General features: G+C 35.4%; 3 protein-coding genes across 3 annotated transcripts; 2 read left to right on the top strand and 1 right to left on the bottom strand.

Moving 5' to 3' along the window:
* Positions 1 to 2009: 2009 nt before the first annotated feature.
* Positions 2010 to 7443, top strand: LOC112167592 (cellulose synthase-like protein E1). The gene is made up of 8 exons (XM_024304631.2): positions 2010 to 2387; positions 2551 to 2878; positions 4640 to 4780; positions 4878 to 5009; positions 5129 to 5338; positions 5463 to 5687; positions 5812 to 6159; positions 6396 to 7443. The coding sequence occupies exons 1-8, from the start codon at positions 2017 to 2019 to the stop codon at positions 6951 to 6953; spliced, it is 2313 nt and encodes a 770-aa protein (XP_024160399.1). The 5' UTR covers positions 2010 to 2016; the 3' UTR covers positions 6954 to 7443.
* A 739-nt stretch (positions 7444 to 8182) lies between these two features.
* Positions 8183 to 8683, top strand: LOC112164274 (N66 matrix protein-like). The gene has a single exon (XM_024300494.1). It carries the CDS (start codon positions 8183 to 8185, stop codon positions 8681 to 8683), a length of 501 nt encoding a protein of 166 aa, XP_024156262.1.
* Positions 8684 to 12937: 4254 nt separating this feature from the next.
* Positions 12938 to 18075, bottom strand: LOC112166034 (cellulose synthase-like protein E1). Its single transcript, XM_024302785.2, has 8 exons — positions 17640 to 18075; positions 17080 to 17386; positions 15054 to 15194; positions 14814 to 14945; positions 14498 to 14710; positions 14122 to 14346; positions 13672 to 14019; positions 12938 to 13572 (listed from the first exon to the last, which is right to left on the bottom strand). The coding sequence occupies exons 1-8, from the start codon at positions 17912 to 17914 to the stop codon at positions 13018 to 13020; spliced, it is 2196 nt and encodes a 731-aa protein (XP_024158553.1). The 5' UTR covers positions 17915 to 18075; the 3' UTR covers positions 12938 to 13017.
* Positions 18076 to 23427: the final 5352 nt, after the last annotated feature.

Below are 23427 nucleotides of genomic sequence, written 5' to 3'. Positions count from 1 at the left end.
AGCGGATCGATTAGGAGTCGACAGCGGCCTTGTCAGGTTCTATTCTGGCGCGTCAATATGGAAGAACTTGAGGTGGCCAATGATTGGAAGTCGCCGGGTTTGGTTAAACTTGGTTTTGGTTCAAGTCCGATCTCTTGCAGGAATGGAGTTTGGGTTGAACGGGGTCGGTGTCTGAAGATGGTTCACTTCCCGACCTGATGCATCAACGAGATCTGGATAATAGTACTCATCGCCGAGTTCACTACCGTCTTTGCCAGACGAGGACTGGACGACTGTTGGTCAAGAGCGAGGCGTCGGAAACTGGATAGGCCGTCCATCCATGGAGGCTTCGTCGTTCTGACCTCACTTCTCAATTTCCGTCGCCGATCAATTCAACATCTGCACTGTGCGGGTTTCAACATTTTTTTTTGTTGGTCTGAGGGGTTCTGGTGGGGGTGGAGGTGTTGGCGACCGTGAGGCATAGGAATATAGTGAGATTGTTAGGATTTTGTGAATGGTTATGTAGATTAAATTGATTATAGTGTTTGCTATAGTTGTGACTGTTATGAAAGTGCATAGGTGTTTGATTGTGTTAGATTTTTGATGATTGATATGAGAATTGAAGGAACTTGTTTCAGGGAAGCCGAGGCTGGAGCCGGAGGAGCAGAAGCTGTTGTTCAGGGGCAATAATAATATTAATGGGAGGCAATAATAATATTATTAAGGGGCACTACTGTTTCTACTGGGGCAATAATGATATTATTGGGGGGCGAAAAAACGATTATTGGAAGGCAAAATAAGATTATTGGGGGACAATAATAAGATTATTGGGGGATAATAATAAGATTATTGAGGGGCAAAAAAACGATTATTGGAAGACAATAATAAGATTATTGGGGGCCAATAAAAAGATTGTTGGGGGGCAATAAAGTTGGAAGCCAGATTCCGTTCATCCGACTAGATCACCGGAGTCCGGCAAAATCTCTCTCAAAGTGACAAAGGAAGAGAGGACAAAATTGTCCTAAAAATAATCAAAAAAGAACAAAAAATAAATTAATTGGGTATTAAGGCAATATATATATAAAATATTGTGTAAGTGGACAATCTCTTAGAGTGTTTGAGTAAGTGTGGTTAATTAAACCTAAAATTGTGTAAATGGTCATTATCCCTAGTTTTTAACTATTGTGGACGTCCGCCTCAAATCAAGACTGTGTGTGTGTGTAGATTGACAACACCTTGTGAGCAATCTCTTTTATGAAGCAACAAACAATTTCTTGAATAAAAATCAACAGATGATCATCTGGAGCAGGTACCAAATAGTCCAAACCCATGGTACCTAGAAAAATACAGTCCTGACGCATGCAAAACAAGATGTCCGAAGACTAGGAAAGGTTGTCAAAATTTGGAAAAATGTAATCGATGAAAGAAATGATGGTCCCTAGTGTTTAGAATGACAGATTGATCTGAAGAATATATGATCGAGCGCAAAACCACACAAAATACTTGTGGGTTATGTGATGTATTTATATTGATACGTGTACAAAAGTTACAATAGAGATAGAACTCAATCACCAAAGTGATAACAGAATACAAAGAGATAAATATGTATAACTAGACAATTAACTATTGTTGAGATAATCAATATGCAGATGATAATGATTATGCTAAGAAGCCTCAAGTATTGTGGCAGAGATAAGTCTAGCATGATTAGCTTGAGTAGCTGAAGCTTTATCATGTGAAACAGCAGATAGAATCGGAGAGAGAGGTAGATAAGGACACAGGTGAATGATGAAGAAGACCGTCTCGTATCATGATCTTCTTATATATGATATTTTCTTCAGCAATAAGTCAATAACCACCTAACTATTACTACTATTGACCAAAACAAGAAACCTAGATATTTATATATATGGCTGAAAACATCGATCCATAATACGGATATTACGTATTAATTTCCTACTAGTTTATTAACAAGTTCGAGTTGCAAGTCCATTCAGAGACGTGAAAGGTTGCATTACATCAAAGGTGGGACGATGCATGCATGAGTTACAAAGTGGAGGACCTAGTCCCGGGTCCTTCCCTATCATTAAACCATTTCAAATAGAGAAAGCTCGAGCAATTAGAGTTGGCTCAAAAATGGGAGAGGAAAGACATTTACCACTGTTTGAGACAACGAAGGCAAAGGGAAGAGTCCTCTATAGGTTTTCTGCGGTGTCTGTTTCTGTTGGCATATGTTTGATTTGGGTTTATAGAGTGACTCATATACCAAAAGCTGGAGAAGATGGAAGATTTGGTTGGATGCTGTTGTTCGCCGCTGAGTTATGGTTTGCTTTTTACTGGTTCGTCACTCAAGCCCTTCGGTGGAGCCGCATCAACCGGCATACCTTCAAGGACAGGCTCTCTGAAAGGTATGTATATCGATGAATGAATGATCCATATCGATTGTTTAACAACTTAACATACTATACTGTTTTTGTACGTATTAGCTCTATCTCTAACTTTAGTTCTTTCGCAATGATGATCTTTAAACACTTGGCATGTATTTTTAATTCATGTGAAATTACTTAACAGATATGAGAATGAGTTGCCGGGGGTGGACATATTCGTGTGCACCGCGGATCCGATCATAGAGCCACCGATTATGGTGATGAACACTGTTCTATCGGTCATGGCTTATGACTATCCGCCGGAGAAGCTCAGCGTGTATCTCTCCGACGATGGCGGCTCAGAATTTACGTACTATGCTTTTTTAGAAGCTGCTGAGTTTGCCAAGCGCTGGATACCCTATTGCAAGAAGTACAATGTGGAGCCAAGATCACCCGCTGCTTATTTTGTCTCGACAGCTTCTGATGATCAAAGTCAGAATCAGAAACAAGAAGGAGATTTAGCTGTAATTAAGGTAATTATTATTTATCTTATCATTAATTAAGCCTTCCATAATCCAACGTACTTTGACTGCTCGGCGAGGACTTTAAAGTAGAGTCATGCATAAATGTGAGGTTAACTATGCATGGTTAAGATCGAACCAATAATCAATACTTGGGTCACCCATGACGTACATATTTCCACAAGATGACAAGTAGAATGCTCCGAGAAAATGGGCATTGATTTTCCAACAAAAACGACAAGTAGAATGCTCCGAGAAGATGACAGTTAATAGAGACGCTCATGGCTATGATTATCAAAGCATTTGAAAGTCAATTAAAGTGTCTTGGACATACTGTCTTAGTGTCTTGTCCGTTCACGGTTGATTTACAAATTTATGATTATCGGTAATTAAGCAATTTTTGATCATATATTCTTTAAAATTATTAGGCATGTCTTAATAACCTCTTTTGTGAGATTTTTTTTTTTTGAAAAAAGGGATGATGCGGCTGCATTCAAGTCTTGATTAATAAAACTGTCGAATACAATAGGGTAACATTGAATCTAAATCTCTGATTATAATAAGCATTTAGAGAATGTTCTGAAATGATAACAAAAGTCTCTTCCAAATAAATGTATTCAATCAGGCACCAACTAGCAAAGAGTGCTCTACTAGCTACTCTATTTGTTTTGACATAGCGTTGACATAACGGAAATATAACTCGATATGTAACTCGCGTACAATGTAGCATAATTTCCATAAGCACAGCTTTCCTACTATGCCGTCGAAGGATAAATCCGATGACACTTAGCTTCACTCTACCACTAAGCGGTAGCAACCATTTGACGAAGCAAGAAACTCGCCCCATATCTAGAGCAGACAAGGCATTTTGAGTACACACACATGCATTCAGCTCGACTAGCTCTGTAAAATAGGTGTAGGGACTTATCGATTTGTAATAATGAAATTTTTGTTCACTAGGTAATTAGGACATTAGTCATTTAATTGTTCGGTAGCTAAAATTGCTTAATAATTATCTTCGTTATCATTCACATGTGTCTTGAAAGATCGGTTTAATTGTTTGTCCTGAATTATTTACATGACTTTTTAATGTTCTCATAGTTTTTACTAACGGAATAAAATTGCAAATGGTTTAACTAGAATAATACATCTTTGACTTCAATATATATTACGTGGGAAGTATCTCGACCATTTATCTTGTTTCGAAATAAGGTCACTTCTTTTACTTTACCTTTTTTTTTTTCCTAAGCCACCCAATATTTTAAAGAGGTTAATCCTCTTTATCACTTGAATTTATAAATGATAAAATCCGTAGGAATTTATAAATTATGGAATCTTTAACTCCATCAATCTAAAATTCCATTAATTGCAATTTCTATTGTTTGGTTGTATCTATTCAAGAATTGAAATGTGTAATAAATTAAGAAAGTTTAAAACAAATAAAAAAATAAAATAGAAAAAGCTTTTGTTTTGGAAATAAAAATTGAATACTGCAAAGCAATTCGTAAATGACACCTATTTTGGTGGAAATTGAAGTGGGGAATTTAAATAATGAATTCCTTCGTTTTTTTCCACAGAGAAATTTAAAATTTCTAATCTGATAATACAAAACGAGGGAATTGACTTTTAGAAATTATGAAATCCTCACTTTCAATTAAATTCCATCATTTTTTCCCTCATCCAAACACACTCTAAAATAATAAATAATAAAGGTTTTATTTTGTGTCGCATTGTTACTGCTTAAGCTCTCATGTCATCAAATTATTGTTGCAGAAATTATATGAGGACATGGCGACCAAAATTGGAAATGCAGTGAAGCTAGGCCGCATTTCAGAAGAAGTGAGATCAAAACATAAAGGATTTTCTCGATGGGACTCATATTCATCAAAACGTGACCATGAAACCATTCTTCAAGTATGACATTTTGATATTTTGATTTATTAATATTAACTGATAAGAGAAACTCGCTGTTTAGTGCTAGATGTTTAAATTAGTTGAACTTTTCTCCCAGATAGTAATTGATGGGAGAGACCCAAATGCAAGAGATGTTGAAGGGTGTGTGTTGCCAACTTTGGTGTATTTGGCTCGGGAGAAGAGACCCCAGATTCACCATAACTTCAAAGCTGGTGCTATGAATGCTCTGGTAAATTTACGAGATATGTGTGCATGTACGTGTTTGTTTGTGTGCGTGCAGGGTACGTGTTTGTTTGTTTGTGTACGTGTAGGGTTTATATAACGGATGCGATCCTTCGCAATTTGCAGATTAGGGTATCGTCAAATATAAGCAATGGGAAGTTGCTTCTTAATGTAGACTGTGACATGTATTCAAACAACTCGAAGGCCATAAGGGATGCACTCTGCTTCTTAATGGATGAAGAACAAGGCCATGAGATTGCATATGTACAGTTCCCACAGAATTTCGATAACCTTACTAAGAATGAATTATACGCTTCATTACGAGTAATTGCCGAGGTGAGTTTTATATGTTCATGGAGATATTATATGCTCATGGAAATATTAGAATCAAAATTTTCGATTAAATGTTTCATATCATATTATTTGGACTTCAGTTATTGTTTTTGGGTATATACTGAAGGTGGAAGCCCATGGTCTGGATAATTATTGGGGGACATTATATATTGGGAGTGGATGTTTTCACAGAAGAGAAACTCTTTGGGGGAAGAAATTCAGCAAGGTAAATAAGAGTGAGATGAAATGGGAGGACAAAAAAGGTGAAGAAATTGGCATTCATGAATTAGAAGAAAGTTCAAAAAGTCTTGCGAGTTGTACATTTGAAGAGAACACACAATGGGGAAAAGAGGTATCCCTCTATCAACCACACTTACATATTATGTTTATATATATTCACTTAACATTTATAAATAAATTTAGTTAGTGTAACGATACTCGCATATAAGTTCAGACAATATCTTTATAATTTGCAGATGGGGGTGAAATATGGGTGTCCGGTTGAAGATGTGTTAACAGGACTATTAATCCAATGCCGAGGATGGAAATCAGTGTATTGCAATCCAACAAGGAAAGCTTTCTTAGGATTAAATGCAACCACACTGCTTCAGGTACTTGTGCAGCATAAGAGATGGTCGGAAGGCAACCTTCAAATTACGCTGTCTAAGTACAGTGTTGTATGGTATGGCCATGGAAAGATTAGTTTAGGCCATCAACTTGGATACCTTCGCTACAACTTGTGGGCTGCTAATTGCTGGGCAACACTAATTTACTCAACTCTTCCTTCACTTTACCTCCTTAGAGGCACGTCCTTATTTCCTCAGGTATAGTTCATCTCATTAATCTGTCACAAATTTACATGTTTCTAATTACTATTCATAAAAAGGCATATTAAAATTAGAGTATTCATCTAAATGTATGATCAGTAGGGCGTAGATTGTCCGACACTTAGAATATCAACGTAGGTTGGACGCTCAAACTTTAACGTACATCGATTGTATACATTATGTTTCTGTGTTTTCAATAATATGTACTTGTTTTGTTTTGTACGTGGACTTAGATTTCAAGTCGATGGATTATACCATTTGCATATGTTCTAATTGCTAAGAACATTGGAAGCTTTGTGGAGTATCTATGGTGTGGAGGCACGAGCTTAGGTTGGTGGAATGACCAACGTATCTGGCTTTACCAGAGAACAACCTCATACTTATTTGCCCTCATCGACACCATTGTACACTACCTCGGATACACAGATTCAGCATTTGTAATAACAGCCAAGGTGGCCGATGAAGACGTGTCCGAACGATATGAGAAAGAGATCATGGAATTTGGGGGTTCGTCTCTGATGTTTACCGTGCTGGCAACACTTGCATTGCTCAATCTGTACTGCTTTGCCTGGTTTGTGAAGGCAGCAATCACCGGAACAAAGGTTATTGCAGAGGTTTATGAGACAATGTTCTTACAGATTCTTCTATGTGTGGTTTTGATTTTAATTAACCTACCGTTGTACGAAGCCCTATACGTAAGGAAGGACAAGGGGAAGCTGCCGAGCTCTGTAGCATTTAAGTCGATGGCATTTGCTGGATTTGCTTGCATGTGTTTTAAATTTCTATATTAAAGCATGAGAGACGACGCTTTATACCAAGAATGTAAAAGTAGTATCTCAATTTTGTTGAGAGTCAATACTATAAGTCAGCAAGGTTCGTTTACCAAGTTTTCTCATCAGATTGCAATGCCACGTGTCACAAATCTGGAGGTTCAGTTAGAGCCAGTACGCTCACGCAATTGTTTCGATTCTGAGGTTCTGTGGCTCAATTCGATTTGGTGGCTCGCTCAAATTAGGGTTCGTTCGATTTGGGGCTTTTTCTTCTTCTCACTTTCGTGCTTCCGCTTCATCTTGATCTGCGCCTTTCGTCATGGCTGTGGTAATTTCGTTCTACCAATGCTTGTAGCTGCTTGGTTCTTATGAATCTTGACCTGTTATTGTACGCTTTTACTGCGTTTGATATATCGCTTGAGTGGTAAATCCCCCAAAAGGGTAGCCCAGCTTTATCTGCTTGACTGGTAATTAAGTCCCCCAAAAGGGTAACCCAGCTCTCAGTTTCTTGGTGAATCTTTGTTATTGTTAATACCAGTGCTCTATTGTTTTTTTTATCTGTGCAAGATTCATTCTTTTCTAGTCAATTCATCATGGCTGTGGTTCAATCTCCTATTCACTCCTTATTAAATATGATAACTGTTCATCTTGAAGATGGTAATTACATTACATGGAGTTTTCAGCTTCAATCATTGCTTGAGGGCAATGACTTGTTTGGATTTCTTGACGGGACTAATGTTTGTCCTCCTCAATTTGTCTTTACTGAGGAAGATGGGGTAACTACTACTCTAACTCCAGCTTTTAGAGACTGGAGAAAGACTGATAGAGCCTTAATTAGTCTGATCATTGCTACACTATCTCCAGAAGCTATGGAGTATGTTGTGGGTTGTAAGTCATCACATGAGGCTTGGGATAAGCTTCACATGCGTTATTCTACTGTTTCTATGTCTAGTGTGATGCAATTAAAGACCTCTTTGCAAACTCTACAAAAGGGTTCTGACACCATTGAGCGTTTTCTCTTGCGAATTAGCAAGGCTAGAGATGAATTACTCAGTTTAGGAGTTAGAGTTCTAGAGGAAGATATGGTTGTTGTTGCTCTTAATGGTCTTCCTGCAGAGTATGATATGATGATGACGGTGTTGAAAGCAAGGGAAACTCGTATTACTCCTTAAGACTTGCGCAATCAACTTCTTGGTGCCGAGAGAGATATTGAAAATAGGTCGTCGTTATCTTTGACCTCTCTTACTGCTATGCTTGCTAATACTTCACTTGCTGCAAATTCTGGGAGCAATTTTCTCATCAACAATGCAGGAGCTAGTTCTAGTAATCAAAACTCTCAGAGTTACAATGGCAATGTTGGTTTTGCAGACAATGGTGGCCATGGTCAGTCTTCTAATCAGATCAACAATGGTAATGCAAATGGTTACCATGGAAATGGAAATGGGCAGAAGTATAATGCCAACATAAATAGTTACAGTGGCAACGGGAATGGGAATGGCCAGACCAATGTCTATGGCAATGGCTACAGAAATGGCAATGGGAATTCTAGATCTAACTACAACTACAACAACAACAATGGTAATAGAAATGGGTACAACAAGAATTGGAGCAACAATGGTGGAGGCAGGTATACTTGGAACAATAACAATGGTGGTGGACACAACTGGGTTAATTTGAACAATAACAATGGTGACCGGGATAATAATGGTACAAGAAATCAAGGTGCCTCACCGGCCAGAATGATAATATAACAAAAGAAAAATAGAAAATTACATAATAGCACATGATCAAAAATGTAAACACAGAAAACCCACATTCAAAAATATTTATACAAATAAGGACATGAGTCCAAGCCCAAAGGCCAAATCATGCAAGCTTGACTCCAAATTTTAATGAAAAATGACCAAAATGCTTGAGTTTCATCACAATTTACGGGCATTGCCACTGACCCCAATATCCAATACCCAAACGCAAAAACAGAAACCTAAGAAGGACGACGGTGGCGATGGCGTCATTGCCGGGATCTCCCAATCCTAAATCGTCGCTCACAGCAAGCAAGTCACCTCCGACACTAGCTACGTCGCCAAGAAGCTGCTCAGGAGCACCGGCAAGGCCGCTTGGATCTTCGACACCACCTTCCTCATCCTCATCGGATAGTGATAACAACACCAGCTCATGTAATTTTGTCTTTGTTTCACTCACTCCACGCGCTTTTTCGTCATCGAAATCCACTCCACCGCCTTTTGATCCCAACCAAAACCACTCCATACCTCTCGATCATTCATTCCATCACAGACTCCCACTCAATTGCTAAAGAAATTTACATGTAAGTCTCTCTGCTTTAATTTTTTATGCACATTTGCATGAACATACAAAAAGAAAAGTTGTGTGTGCGTGGAAATTTGTGTGCATGTGCTGCAGCTCATTATGGTTTGATTTAGGTTAGGAGTGGTTTGGTTGCCTAGAAATTAAAGAAAAATATAATATAATGAAGTTGAAGTAAAATATATAAGCAAATGAAATTGCAGGTAGCTTTATGGTTTCGTACACAGATGATATTGGAAAATCTTGAGTCAATTCAGCCAAATTGCTCAATTAGGCTTTATCTGGGCTAGGATTATGTGTCATCTGAGCTGGTTTTTTTGGTAATGATGTTTTGAAATTGTTCGGTTTGTAAGTTTTGTCGAAATTAGGTGGTTCTGAATCGATTTCTGCAGCGAGTTTCGACTCACAACTGAGATTGATTTCTGAGTTCTTTTCATCATTTTTCTGATGCTAGTCTCGCTCTTTTTCATGGAAAGTAACCATTGATATTTTGAATGCTTTTAGGAATGTTTTATGTCATATACCAACGCATCAGCTGCTTCTTAAGCCTTGTTTTAAGTTTAGGCTTTGGTGAAATACTGTGTATTTTTGGGGCCAATCATATAACTAGAGATTGAATTATATGATTTCCATTGAGTGCAATAGCAGAACTGGACGAGTAGGAGTGCAGTAACAGGATTGAAAGAGTGTAGTAGCAAGATTAGGCGATGAGGAGTGCAGTAGTAGAACACGAGTATAAATGTAGTAGCAAAACTAAACTGAGTATGAGTGCAACAACTGCAGTAGCAAAATTAGACGAGTGCAGTTAGACAATGACGATTGCAGTAGCAGAACTGGATGAGTATGAGTGCAACGAGTGTAGTAGCAGGATTGGATAAGTGCAATAGCAGGATAAGGCGATGACGAGTGCACTAGCAAGATTAGGCGATGACAAGTGCAGTAGCAGAACTGGAAGAGTATGAGTGCATGATTAGGCAATGAGATGAGAGCAGTAGGAGAGTGAGGTTTTGTGAAGTAACATAAAATGAATTATTCTCAAGAAAAAAGAGTAACATAAACGGATTATTCTCAAGAAAATAAAAAAAAGTAATGTAAAGATGATTATTCTAAAAAAAAAAAATAACATAAAGAGATTAGAAGTCAAAAGAAGTAATTAAGGGTAAAAAAGTAAATTAACTCATGAAATGTGACAAGTGGAGAGCAGATTGTCTTTATTTGTAAGATTTAATCCTTATAAAGGGATTAGAAGTCAAAAGAATTAGTTAAGGGTAAAAAAGTAAATTAATTCATAACATGTGGCAAGTGGAGAACTCATTGTCCTTATTTGTAAGATTTAGTCCTTATATGTTTAATTCAATTTTTAAATGATGTATTTGTTAAGTCATCTTTTGTCAATAACTTATATGTAATTTGTTAAAAAATAATTTCATCAATCCAACAAGAAAAACTAGCGCCCTCCCGACTCATTAATATTAAAAAGTGAGGAAAATTACCATTATATCCTATACATAATTTTTAAATTACACAATGCCCTCTCTCTTTGGGAGTCTGGGTCAACAAGAAGACCACATACAATATCTCAGAGATAAAGAAGAGAGGACAAAACAATTATTAAAAAAAAATTGAAAATGGAAAAAAGAAAAAAAAAGTACTTTTGGAAAACAAACAGGGAAAAATATTGACTTATTGAGCAAATCTTATTTAAAAACAACTTCTTCTTTTTTTAACAAAGGGGATTAATTAGCCACCCCAAGGCCAGCCCAGAAGGCAAGATAAAACAGGAAACCGATTCTGATGGACAAGCTCATACAGAAACAACATAGGAAATTTAATCTCCAACTTAGCTACATAGAGCCAATAAGAGGAGATTAAACCTAAAAATAACATTTAAAAAACAAAAACGCACGTAGTCGACAGAAGCCGCACGAAGTCGCTCATAGCCGACACAAGCTACACGAAGTCGATACAAGCAGCACGAAGCTGGCCAAAGCCGCCGAGTAACTCCGTAGTCAAAAAACCCCAAAGAGCATATCTGAGACATGGAATGGAAAGTCTGATACCACACCTGGAAGCACCTTCCTCATCTCCACCAGTGATGCACCATCTGTGAAAGAGCTGACGCCACTAAAGTAGGACAGAATCGAAAAGCAATGGACTGTAACAATGGAGAATGGTGGTCGTGAAACCCATGCGTGAGCACCCATACTCGCCTAGATAAGTGATTTTCACTTTTGGAACAGCAGCCATGAAAACTTTCATGGAAGAAAACACAAGTAAAGGGAGGAGTGGTGATATGAGGTGTTGGGTGGAAGAGTTCATGGAGATAAAGTCAGATCTGGAAAAATTTGGGATAGATTGATAAAGAAGGAGGGATGATCTGGACAAAGCCAGAGATAACAACAAAGGGTACAAAACACCAAGGGTGAGAAAAGAACAATAGTCTTTAGAATGCTGAAAGGGAAGAAAGAGGGACCTCCCCCAACTCTTAAGCCCTTAATCTTGATCCGGATGGATCAAGATTTGGCCAAAAGAGAAGGGGGGAAGCAGGGGTTTCTTCTCAGATCTACTTTCTCTCTCTATAGGTTAGAGAGAGAGGGTCCTGTAAGCTGACCTAACTTCGTGCTATTTAAAAACAACTTAGGCCATCTCCAATAAGGAGGGCTATAGGTAACCTTTGGCCCTTTTTGCTAAAAAATGAACTCCAACAAGGGAAGGTCCAAAGGGCTAGAGGTGGAGAGGGGGGTGGAGAGAGCTACATTTAGCCCTATGGGTGGCCTTTTAGCCCTTGGTGGGACCCACGGAAATCAGCCCAATTAAGGGGTGTGGTGCAATGCATGGTTTGATCCAATGGCCAATAATTAATAACATTTGCAATCCAACGGTATGTAATTAAGCATGACTTAATATTATATATATATATATATATCTATATTTTATATTTTATAAAGATGAATTTTAGTTATATAAATTAGTTTCTTTTAAGTGCATGTATTTTTTAATTTATTTATTTTGTATCATGTTAATGAAGTTTATGTAATATTTACATATTTGCTTCCGAAATGGCACGTGGCACTTAAAACATCTATTCAAAAATGTTATCAATAATACAACATAAATACCTCATCCAAATATACATCTCAAAAATTAATTTTTTCCTCAACAATTAATTTTAGTCTAAATTATAATATTATTAAAATAAAATAAAATCATACAAATTAGAAAACATAATGTAAAATCATAAAATACTTGAAAGGGCTAAAATTTAGCCCTCCCTTACTGGAGATGATTCACTTGTTCATAAATAAACAATAATATTTCTGGGGGCTAAATTATAGCCCTGGACCCAATATAGCCCCTCCTTACTGGAGATGGCCTTAGAAGGAACAATATGCATGGTAGAATTAGACTTTTGAGACATTTCTATTTCCTCATGCTTTCTTAGCTAGTTCTGTATTTGTCTGAGTCATATACTTCCTTTTTAATGTTTCATATGTGTTTTGAAGCAAAGAATAAGAAAATAAGCTAAGTCAGCAACTCTGCATGTGCTCATTCAATTTTAACAAAAATGTTTAGAGTAGCTCCAAATGAACCAGAAAATGAATTTTATATAGTCTGACATACTTAACACAAACCGCAAGATCCCGACCTTTGATGAATTGCTTGTGATACAAGAGGGAGACTGAAAAAAGATAGATCCATAATTGATAGTTTATGTAGGAAATTTTATTATGGTTCACAAAGGAATTTTTTTCCTTTCTAATTAATACAAGAATTTAGTACATACACAAGAAAATGCAACAAATGCCATCGATTTAAATACCACAGAACTTGGCATTTTTCCACTGTCTTTCCTCAAGTAAAGAGCTTGGTACAAAGGCAGGTTGATGACAATTAAAACACCACATAGAAGAATTTGCAAAGCCATTGTCTCATAAACTCCAACAATGCCTTTTCTAGTGATCGCTTCCTTGAGAAACCCAGCAAAGCAGTACAAATTGAGTAATGCAACTGTTGCTAATATGACGAACATTGGAGATGAGGCTCCGAAGTCCATGATCTCTTTCTCGTATCGTTGTGACACATCTTCATCGGCCACCTTGGCTGTTATTACAAACGCTGAATCCGAATACCCTAGACAGTACAAAATGGTATCGATGAAGGCAAATAGGTAGGAGCTTGTTCTTTTGTATAGCCATATTCGTTGGTCGTTCCACCATCCCAAGATTGTGCCACCAGACCACAAAAACTCCCCAAAGCTCCAAGTGTACTTGGCAATTATCACATACGCAAATGGTATGAACCACGGACTTGAGATCTAAATCCACAAAACAAAACCCATTACGAATAGTAATCTTTATCTTGTGTCGTAATGACAAGTTAAAAAGAGTGACAGAGGAACCCATCAGTCGATTACCTGTGGGAATACAGAAATTCCTCTAAGAAGGTAAATTGAAGGGAGAATTGAGTAAAATAGTGTCGCCAAGCAATTTGGAGCCCACAGGCAGTAGCAGCAATATCCAAGTTGAAGGCCTAAACTAATCTTTCCATGCCCATACAATGCAGGGCTATACTTAGAAACCAAAATCTGGAAATCACCTTCTGACCATCTCTTGTGCTGCAAAAGTGTCTGAGGCAGTGTAGTTGGAGCTAATCCTAAGAAAGCTTTCCTAGGTGGATTGCAGTACACTGATTTCCATCCACGGCATTGGATGGATAACCCTGTTATAATATCCTCAACCGGACAACCATATTTCAAACCCATCTGTAAATATGAATATTGATCAAGCTCAAATGTCAAGTTAATGTGCATTTGCGCGTCAGCCTATGTGTGTCCGATTTACTATAAGAGAGAGAGAAGACATACCTCTTTTCCCCATTGAGTGTTCTCTTCAAATGTACAACTTGCTAGACTTTTTGAACTTTCTTCCAATTTAGGAATGCTTGTTTCTTCTCCTTTTCTATTCTCCCACTTCAGTTCACTCTTATATCCTTTGCTAAACTTCCTCCCACAAAGAGTATCTCTTCTGTGGAAGCATCCAGTTCCAATATAAAAAGGGCCACCATAACCATCCAAACCATGAAATTCCACCTTCGTTGATACCCAACACAGAGAGTTCCAAACTTGTCAGCATAGTTAAATTAATCAAGTTCAATTAACTCTACCATCATAAATATATATAGGATAGCAATAAAATGCTTACCTTACCTATAACCCAAAAAAAAAAAAAAAAAAAGCTTACCTCACTGATTATTCGTAGTGTACTACTATATACTTCATTCTTGGTAACATTTTCGAAATTCTGTGGGAACTGTACGAATGCAATCTCCTGGCCTTTTTCTTCATCCAGGAAGAAGCAGAGTGCATCCCTTATGGCCTTAGAGTTGTTTGAATACATATCACAGTCTACATTAAGAATAACCTTCCCATTGCTAATGTTTGAAGATACCCTAATCTGCATAAGTTAAGGATCACATAACAAACCATGAATCTTGAAAACTTTTGTAATATCGAAGACTACTCTATGTAATAGTTCGAACCAGAGATGTGCAGTATACCAGTGCATTCATAGCTCCGGCTTTGAAGTTATGGTGATATTGGGGTCTCTTCTCGCGAGCCAAATACACTAAGGTTGGCAATCCACACCCTTCAACATCTCTTGCATTTGGATCTCTCCCATCAATTACTATCTACAAAATAACATTTGACTGATTTGACTAAACATCTAGTATCATAAAGTTAATTCTTTAAATTATTTGACTTATGATGATAAGTAAATTGAGATCTAGATGCCATACTTGTAGAATGGTGTCATGGTCACGTGGAGATGAATACGAATCCCACTGAGAAAAGCCTCTGTGTTTTGATCGTACTTCTTCAGAAATGCTGCCTAACTTCACTGCAATTTCGATTTTATTCTCCATGTCTTTGTATAGTTTCTATAGGAAGACAACCATGGATGAGCAAACATGTCACTGATTATAAACACACGTGCGTTCTATAAATGTTACCAGTTGGTGTATCAATTGACTATTTCCTATACTTGATCAAACGAAATGATCAAGTACTAGTCACTGAATGACAAACATTAGATAACTATATGGTCCGCCATCATCGGATAGATACACGCTGGAGTGGAGAATTAATTCTTTTGCCTTTTTTCATAGGGATACGAAATTCAGATTTTTCATTACTTTGGTTAGTAACAGTGGGAAAACAATCAGAATATTCAAAGAGGTATTTACTCATAAAATGATGTCTTCCCAATATTGAACAGAAATGAAATCTCAAAGAGGTCTTTGCAAAAGATTAAAAAATAAATAAAAAATTGAGTTAATTATAGTTTACCCCTCTGAGGTTTGGGGGTGTAATCATCACCCCCTCTACTTTTAATTTTGACTTTTTACCCCTTAAACTTTCCAATTTCAATTAGCTGTGTCCAATTTCTCCTATTCCGTCCAAATTGGACGTTAAGTCTGACCCTTGAGGGCTAAAATTGTCATTTCAACATAAAAAATAAAAATAAAATAATTTTTTTTTTATTTTCTGTTTCTTCCTCTCTTTTTTTTAAAGAGTATTTTTTTCTCTTTTGGTCTTCCACCTATACACCACAAGTTATAATAGGTTTATAAAAAAAATAAAAAAATACTCTAGGTGGTTGAAAGCCGCTCGCTGGTCTACGATATTTGTGATATATCTCTGATAAAGTGAAGAATTTAGGATATATCCCTAATAAAGTGAAGAAATATCTGTAAAAAATTAAAAAATGATTTTACACAGATATTTCTTCACTTTATTAGGGATGTACAAATATTTCTTCACTTTATTGGGGATATATCCTAAAATTCTTCAATTTATTGGAGATATATCACAAATATGTAGACCAAAAATGATTTTACACAGATATTTCTTCACTTTATTGGGGATATACAGATATTTATTTACAGATAAAGTGTAAAATTATTTTTTACAAATAATTCTTCACTTTATTGGGGATATATCCTAAAATTCTTCACTTTATCGGAGATATATCACAAATATCGTAGACCAGCGAGCAGCTTTCAACCACCTAGAGTATTTTTTTTGTTTTTATAAACCTATTATATATAACTTGTGGCGTATAGGTTGAAGACCAAAAAAAAAAAGGAAAAAAAAATACTCTGTAAAAAAAAAAAATGAAGAAACAGAAAAAAAAAAATATTATTTTTGTTTTATTATTATTTTTTATGTTGAAATGACCATTTTAGCCCTCAAGGGTTAGACTTAACGTCCAATTTGGACGAAATAGGAGAAATTGGACACAGTTGATTGAAATTGGAAAGTTTAGGGGGTAAAAAGTCAAAATTAAAAGTAGAGTGAGTGAAATGATGATACCCCCAAACCTCAGGGGGGTAAACTGTAATTAACCCTAAAAAATTTAACAAAAAAAAAAAAAACCTCGATAATGTTAGAGAGTTAGAGGCCACAAATAATAACTTTTTTTTTTTTTTTTCATCTTAGGAAGAGGGGAATTTGAACTTAGATGAAAAAAAATTGAACAAATCTTAGATGATTTTTGTAGAGAAAAATGTTATTGCCAAAAATTGACCTAATTCAGTTTCCATACTGTCACTAGTACTATTCTGGGTTGAGACAGAGAAAATAATCAATCCCCTTTATCATTTCTTTTTCTTGTCCAATCCCATCTCATTTTCAAAAACAAATAATTGTTGACACTTGTACATTTTGTTTATCTTACGATTCTTATCATTTTACTCGCACGCCATGCTAGCTGAGATTTGATTTAGACCCTATTATAAGAGATAAAGACTTAACAACTAGTACCTTAATGAGAGTGAAATCCCCTGCATTATCAGAAGCTAGTGGGGCAAAATAAGCAGCAGGTGACCTTGGCTCCACATTGTACTTCTTGCAATATGGTATCCAATGCTTAGCAAACTCAGCAGCTTCCAATAGAGCATAACATGTAAGTTCGGATCCGCCATCATCGGATAGATACACGCTGAGCTTCTCCGGTGGGTAATCATAAGCCATTACTGATAAAACAGTGTTTATCGCCATCATCGGCGGCTCTATAGTTGGGTCTGCCGTGCACACGAATATGTCCATCCCCGGCAACTCATCCTCATATCTGTTCCAGAAAATAAGAACTATTTATAGCATTCATAGTACACTAACAATAAGAATCATGACCGCACATTTTAACACGGATCATTCTATCACACTTATGATTCTGATTCGCAATCTAATAACATATAGTGTCACTATTTCAAGCATATACCTGAATGCACTATGAATCATGAAAGAACTTACTTACATCATTTCGCTAATGATTCTAACTCATAGTCCGACAACATAAGATCTAGGTGTTCAGGTATAAGTACCTCTCCGAGAGCCTGTCCCTGAAGGTGTGCCGATACACGCGGTTCCACCGGCAGGCTTGAGTGAGGAGCCAGTAAAACCCGAACCATAACTCAGCACCCAGCAGACCCATCCAACCAAACCTCCCATCTTCTCCAGCTTTTGGGATATGACTCACCCTGTAAACCCAAATGAAACATATACCCACGAAAATAGACGCAGCAAAAAGCCTATACAGAACTATCCTCTTGGCCCTCTTCGTCTCAAATAATGGTGAACTGTTCCCTCCGTTCCCCATATCTAGCCAATTCAGGTCTCAACTCTCTCTCTTCGTGAGCTTCTCTGTTTATATCTCAGGGACATGTATCATATGCGTGTTTGAGTATATATAGTCATATAATATAAAGTCAACGGCATTCGGCATGGTTCAATAAGGTATCCTACTATCTTTTTATCTTCGTTGTTTTTCTTTCATGGCGGCTATATCTTTATCTGAGAATAATATATAATGATTCAATTACAGATGTTTATGTTAAATTTTTATGATGGTGCGATTGGTGTCTGAATCAAACTCAAGTAGTACTCGACGAGCTGTGTATGGTCCATTTCTGCTTTTATTGGTTTGATAATATTCAATATTTGAAAGTTTGTTCCAAATTAGGGGTTTCTATTATCGTCCCTCAGAAAGTCAACTTGATCTGGTTGTCGACTGCCCACAAGGTTTGATCGACTTAGCTCTCTATGATATCATCCATGCATCACCTTATCCGGCCGTAACCAACCACTTGGCCTATTTTGCTTGTTATGGAGATCTTTTAATTGATACATCAACTACCACAGTACCACACTGTGATATAGTTCATTGTTTAAAGAGAAAATTAGATAAAAACCCAAAAAACAAAGCTCCTATTAAGAAAATCTCATCCCTATATTTTCTTTTAATCTACACCCAATTCACATAATTGAATCTTCCTTATAGGTTTTAAATCTATAATTAAGATTTTTCATGTTTTTTAGTTTGACTTTTTTGCCCTTCTGATTGAATAAATAAAATATTTCTCAAATATAGTTGTTGACTATTTTTTGAATTTAAATATTTAGAATTTAATACAATCAATTTAATCCTTGATTTTTCTCTTATTTAAAAAGATTAATTGCCTTAATTATCCTATATTTCTTCCTTTCCGATGTGATCTATATATTTGCTATTTTTTAATAAATATGGTTGTGTATCATCAGATTCTGTTATATTCCTATTATATAAATATTTCTCTTTCTCGACATGATTAAACATCCTCTCATTAAGGTATATATGTTATTTTGCTTATCTGTTCTAATAGGTGTAGTTATACAATCATTCCATATTCATTAATTTTCTAAAATGGTCGAGTTAATGTAATTAGCTCATGTAAAATGTATTTGATGTAAATTGATTACTTGAAGATTTTTTTTTTCCGCCCCTACATTTTTCTCCACATAGGTGCCTGATTCTATGGGGTGGTCAAGGACCACATAATAGTTATGTGTAACTGTAGAGTTTGCTTAATATATAATTATCCCTTAATTTTGGCACATTAATTTTGAATGTGCAAGAGTTTTTGCACTATAATTTGGCAAACTCATTATTATCATTCATTGTTTTACAATTGAAAATGAACTTTACAATATTAAGAAGTTTATTTCTATTATCAAGGTAATTTAAATACACATTCTTTTTGAATGAATAAACCTAAAAATTTATTGAAATAGGGACAATGAGCAATTGAGCATGATGTCACTACTAGCAAAAAGAGCAACACACACAGATTTTAAACACACTGACATTCACACTGATAAAAAATCAGTGGGTTTTAACTTGTAGATACAGAGATCCGTGAGAATTGAATGAGTGGGTCCCATACATGAAAATACTGGCACATTTACTCACTGAAATCAGTGTGTCTAGATTTTCTCACAGATATCTGTATGTACCAAGTATTTTGTCAATACTGATATCTGTGTAAAACATTTATACACAGATATCTGTGTGAATCTGAAATAACAACAAATATCTGTATGAAGTTTTACACAGATATCTGTTACAATTGCTACTTTTCCACAGATATCCGTGTGAATATTTGATTGACATATACGATGTGACATGTTTGCATCTCACACGGATATCAGTTGTATTATAGTTGTTAATACATAGTGATATCAGTGTGTGTTGAGGAATATACAAAATGGACTGTTATTAATTTATTTAGAAATCAACAACAACATCAGATATTAATTTCACACGGATATCAGTTGTATTATCGTTGTTAATACATACTGGTATCAGTATGTGTTGAGGAATATAAAAAATGGACTGATATTAATTTATTTAGAAATCAACAACAACATCAAATATTAATTTCACACCGATATCAGTGAGTTTTGAATCAATCTCACACGGATATCAGTGAGAGTTTTGCAAAACAATTCCCAAGAATTAATAGCACGGAGACCTGTCTACTTCTCCAATCTCTCTCCTCCCTTATTGATCAAAGAAACGAATCTCTATCTCTCCTCAGCCTCATATTTTTGAATACCCCTTCTTAACTCTTCTTCTCCTCTCTCTCTGCTACCGGGCTGTCTCTTTCCTTCAATCTCTTTTGTCTACTGTGATTCCTCAATAAAATTGGTTGATCTACTGCAATGGTGAAGAAAGAGTTGCAAAAGAGGTACTGTCTTTCACAATTTTGATTTTGTTTTGGCATCTGATTTCATATATGTACTTACTTTTTCATTTACATTTTATAGCTTTGCTTGTTCGACATCATTTTCAACCTGGAAGGCTCCGATCTACCAAAGGCCCCAACTTCCCAATGTCGCAATCTCTCAATCTGTGATCTTTTTGGTTTCTGGGTTTTGTGTGGTGGGTTGTTGTTAATTTTCAGTTTGGGTTTCACAAAGTTGAGATTGAAGATGGTTGCCAAGTTGTGGGTTTTGATTACTTTGAAGAAATTTTGGTCGGAATCTATGTCTCTCAGAACAATAATGTCCCCAACATCGATAAGTTTGCCAAGACCTTCCTCCTAATCGGCAACCTCGAAGAGACTTACCGGAAGCCCAAGAAAAGGGAGAGAGACGAGATCGAGATCAAGATCTAGATCTAATTATTATCACTAAATATAATTATATTAATTAATATCATATTATGTAAATAAAAAAAAATGCTAAAATTATAATTGTATAAAAGAGATGAATTTTTTTATTTTTTTAAATCTCATCAGTTCTCACACTGATGTTAAATACCAAAGACTTTTAATGGTATATACCGTATATTGGTGTAGAGCTGGGTCCCACTAAAGATTCACACTGATTTTTTTTATCAGTGGGGGAAGACCAAAGACCACGGCACCAAATGAAACAGACGTAGCATCTGTGAGTGTAGGGTAGCCATTGAGCTTCCCATACAGATTTCAGTAGCTATTAGGTTCTATACACACTGATTTTAATCAGTGTGTATAGCTCTTTTTGCTAGTAGTGTGTTCATCTAGTATTGAAATAAACAATTTTAAATTTGTTTTTACAATTGAAATATAAACTTTACATTTTCGAACCTAATATAAAGAACATTATAACACTTCATCTGTCATCTCGACTAGCACTTTGCAATGTAGTCTTCAAAAATCTCACAACTACTAGTGCCCTGCATGTTGTGATTCCTTATACAATTGCAAATTACCTTCATGGATCCATTTCAAAGGTAAAACTCTATTAGGATTTACATACATATATCCAAAATATATTATCTAAATTATAGGTAAGTATCAGATAATTAAAAACAACGATTCTATTTTGAAGGAATGAAACTAAGTTTTGTACCAGATTCATAAACTGAAATTTCTAATTACTAAAAATCCATCCAATTCAAGCTTTACACAAAATCAAGAGATTAACAAAGATATTATACTAATTATAAATCTGATGAATAAGTAATTTGAATTACGAATATGATATATGTACCTATTTGAAAGAAAGTCTCTAACCCATAAGAAAATGATGAAATAAACCTCATGAATAGGTCGTTTAAAATCATCGTTTGAAATCATATGCAACTTTGTGAAAGGTCTCCACCCAAAGAAAAAATGACGAATGAATTCACTAGCTTCTATATATAGGAAGAAACATACCAAAAATTCATCATTATCTGATAATAATGAGATTAATATAAACACCTAAAATTAAGTACTGATAAAAACCTAAAGTGAAGGTAATACCAACAATAACGTCAATCAAACTCCATAATATTTTCCAGATGATTTTGACTATTAATCCTATTTAATAGGTGAATGAGGAATTTGATAGTGGCAGCTTTAGTAATTCTTAACAACATTATGTTTTAATATTTATCATATTTAATAGGTTTTTTTATTTTGAATAAACCTAATTAATTTGTTTGGGTGTATATTAAAACACTCTTATGGATGAGTTTATTCTAAAAGAGGTGTGTGAATTTGGGTGTAGAATCAAATTCCCCTTGTTTAAAAGTACAAAAAATTTTACCCAAAAACAAAAGTTTTTACCCAAATGTATAGGTTGAAATTTTCTGAAATTATAGGACGAAAATAACCCTTAAAAAATGGCATGTGAGAGCATCTTTAGCAGACTCTCTACTTTGGCTCCTTAGCTATTTTGGAGAGCATGTTTAGCTTTTTATCTATTTTAGCAGCTGCACCAGATTCCTAAGTGGCTCTCTATTATAACTTTTAGCTATCTCGCTCCTAAATATAGAGAGCGGAATGAGGCTCTCTATAATTTAAAACATTCCTTTTAAGTTATTTTATGTAATTTATAAATACATTTAAACTATTTAATCTTCATTTAAAAAATAATATAAATTCAAAACTAGTTAAAATAGAGAGCATTGATGCAGATGTAATTCTAAAGTGGCTAGCTAAAATAACTTTTTAGCTACTTTAGCTAAAATTTGACTAAAAAATGGCTAGCATTGCTAAAGATGCTCTGAGGCCTCATGTGACTTTTTTTATCAGAAAAATTCACCAGTGGACTAAAGTGATAGTCGGAGTTAAAGTTGAGTGACTAAAGTGAGATTTTATAAACATGAGTGATCAAAGTGTCAATCAAGCGAAAATTGAGTGACTAAAATTATATTTTTTCCTAAATAAAATTGAAGTTGAAATAAATTTGACGGTTAGGGTCTTCGAAAGTCCTAAACAAATTTTAAGTACATTTTTCCTCCATGTCAAACATCAGTATTAAAATTTCGTTAATCGAACTTTGATAACTTATCTTCCTTAAATAGAGTTGCTATTCTAAATTCAATTTGAGCTTAATAACATGCCTTAGAAATAAATCTACAGTTAGGATAAATTAGAGATTGAGAAATGAGTTGGAAACGAGTCCAAATTTATTACTAAATTTGGAAATACAAAAATTAGAGAATTAATTTTCAACTCAAGCTAGACCGCCTTAGTTGGAGGAAGTTTTAGTTAATGACACAAAGTTTTGATGTATGGGGGGTGATACTCTTTTTTACTTGCTCTAATCAAGTAGGGTTTTTGAGGTCAATTGACCATAATTATCAATGAAAGTTCTTTATTCTGATATAAAAAAATAAATAAAAAATTCAAAAGAAGTCCGGGATTATTAAGCATGTCCCAATAGGGAATGCTAGTTTATATTATGATTATTCTTCAAGAGTGTTTCTATTGGGACCTCCAAATCTACTCACTTGACCTCACTCTATTATGAATTATTAAATGACATATATAACCTACTATAAAATTACTATTAAGGACAATAATTATACCTAAAAAATAT

The sequence above is a fragment of the Rosa chinensis genome, chromosome 5 (genome assembly GCF_002994745.2).
Source record: "Rosa chinensis cultivar Old Blush chromosome 5, RchiOBHm-V2, whole genome shotgun sequence".
Classification (NCBI taxonomy): domain Eukaryota; kingdom Viridiplantae; phylum Streptophyta; class Magnoliopsida; order Rosales; family Rosaceae; genus Rosa; species Rosa chinensis.
This window is presented reverse-complemented; position numbering and strand designations above follow the sequence as displayed.

Excerpts from the sequence above, each read along its gene's own strand:
- LOC112167592 (XM_024304631.2), top strand. The coding sequence starts at position 2,017 with ATGCATGAGTTACAAAGTGGAGGACCTAGTCCCGGGTCCTTCCCTATC. Across the intron at positions 2,879-4,639 it reads GAGATTTAGCTGTAATTAAG|AAATTATATGAGGACATGGC; the intron begins GTAATTATTATT and ends TTATTGTTGCAG. Across the intron at positions 5,010-5,128 it reads CTGGTGCTATGAATGCTCTG|ATTAGGGTATCGTCAAATAT; the intron begins GTAAATTTACGA and ends CGCAATTTGCAG.
- LOC112164274 (XM_024300494.1), top strand. The coding sequence starts at position 8,183 with ATGCTTGCTAATACTTCACTTGCTGCAAATTCTGGGAGCAATTTTCTC.
- LOC112166034 (XM_024302785.2), bottom strand. The coding sequence starts at position 17,914 with ATGGGGAACGGAGGGAACAGTTCACCATTATTTGAGACGAAGAGGGCC. Across the intron at positions 17,387-17,639 it reads AGGGACAGGCTCTCGGAGAG|ATATGAGGATGAGTTGCCGG; the intron begins GTACTTATACCT and ends TTTCTGGAACAG. Across the intron at positions 14,711-14,813 it reads CCGGAGCTATGAATGCACTG|ATTAGGGTATCTTCAAACAT; the intron begins GTATACTGCACA and ends TAACTTATGCAG.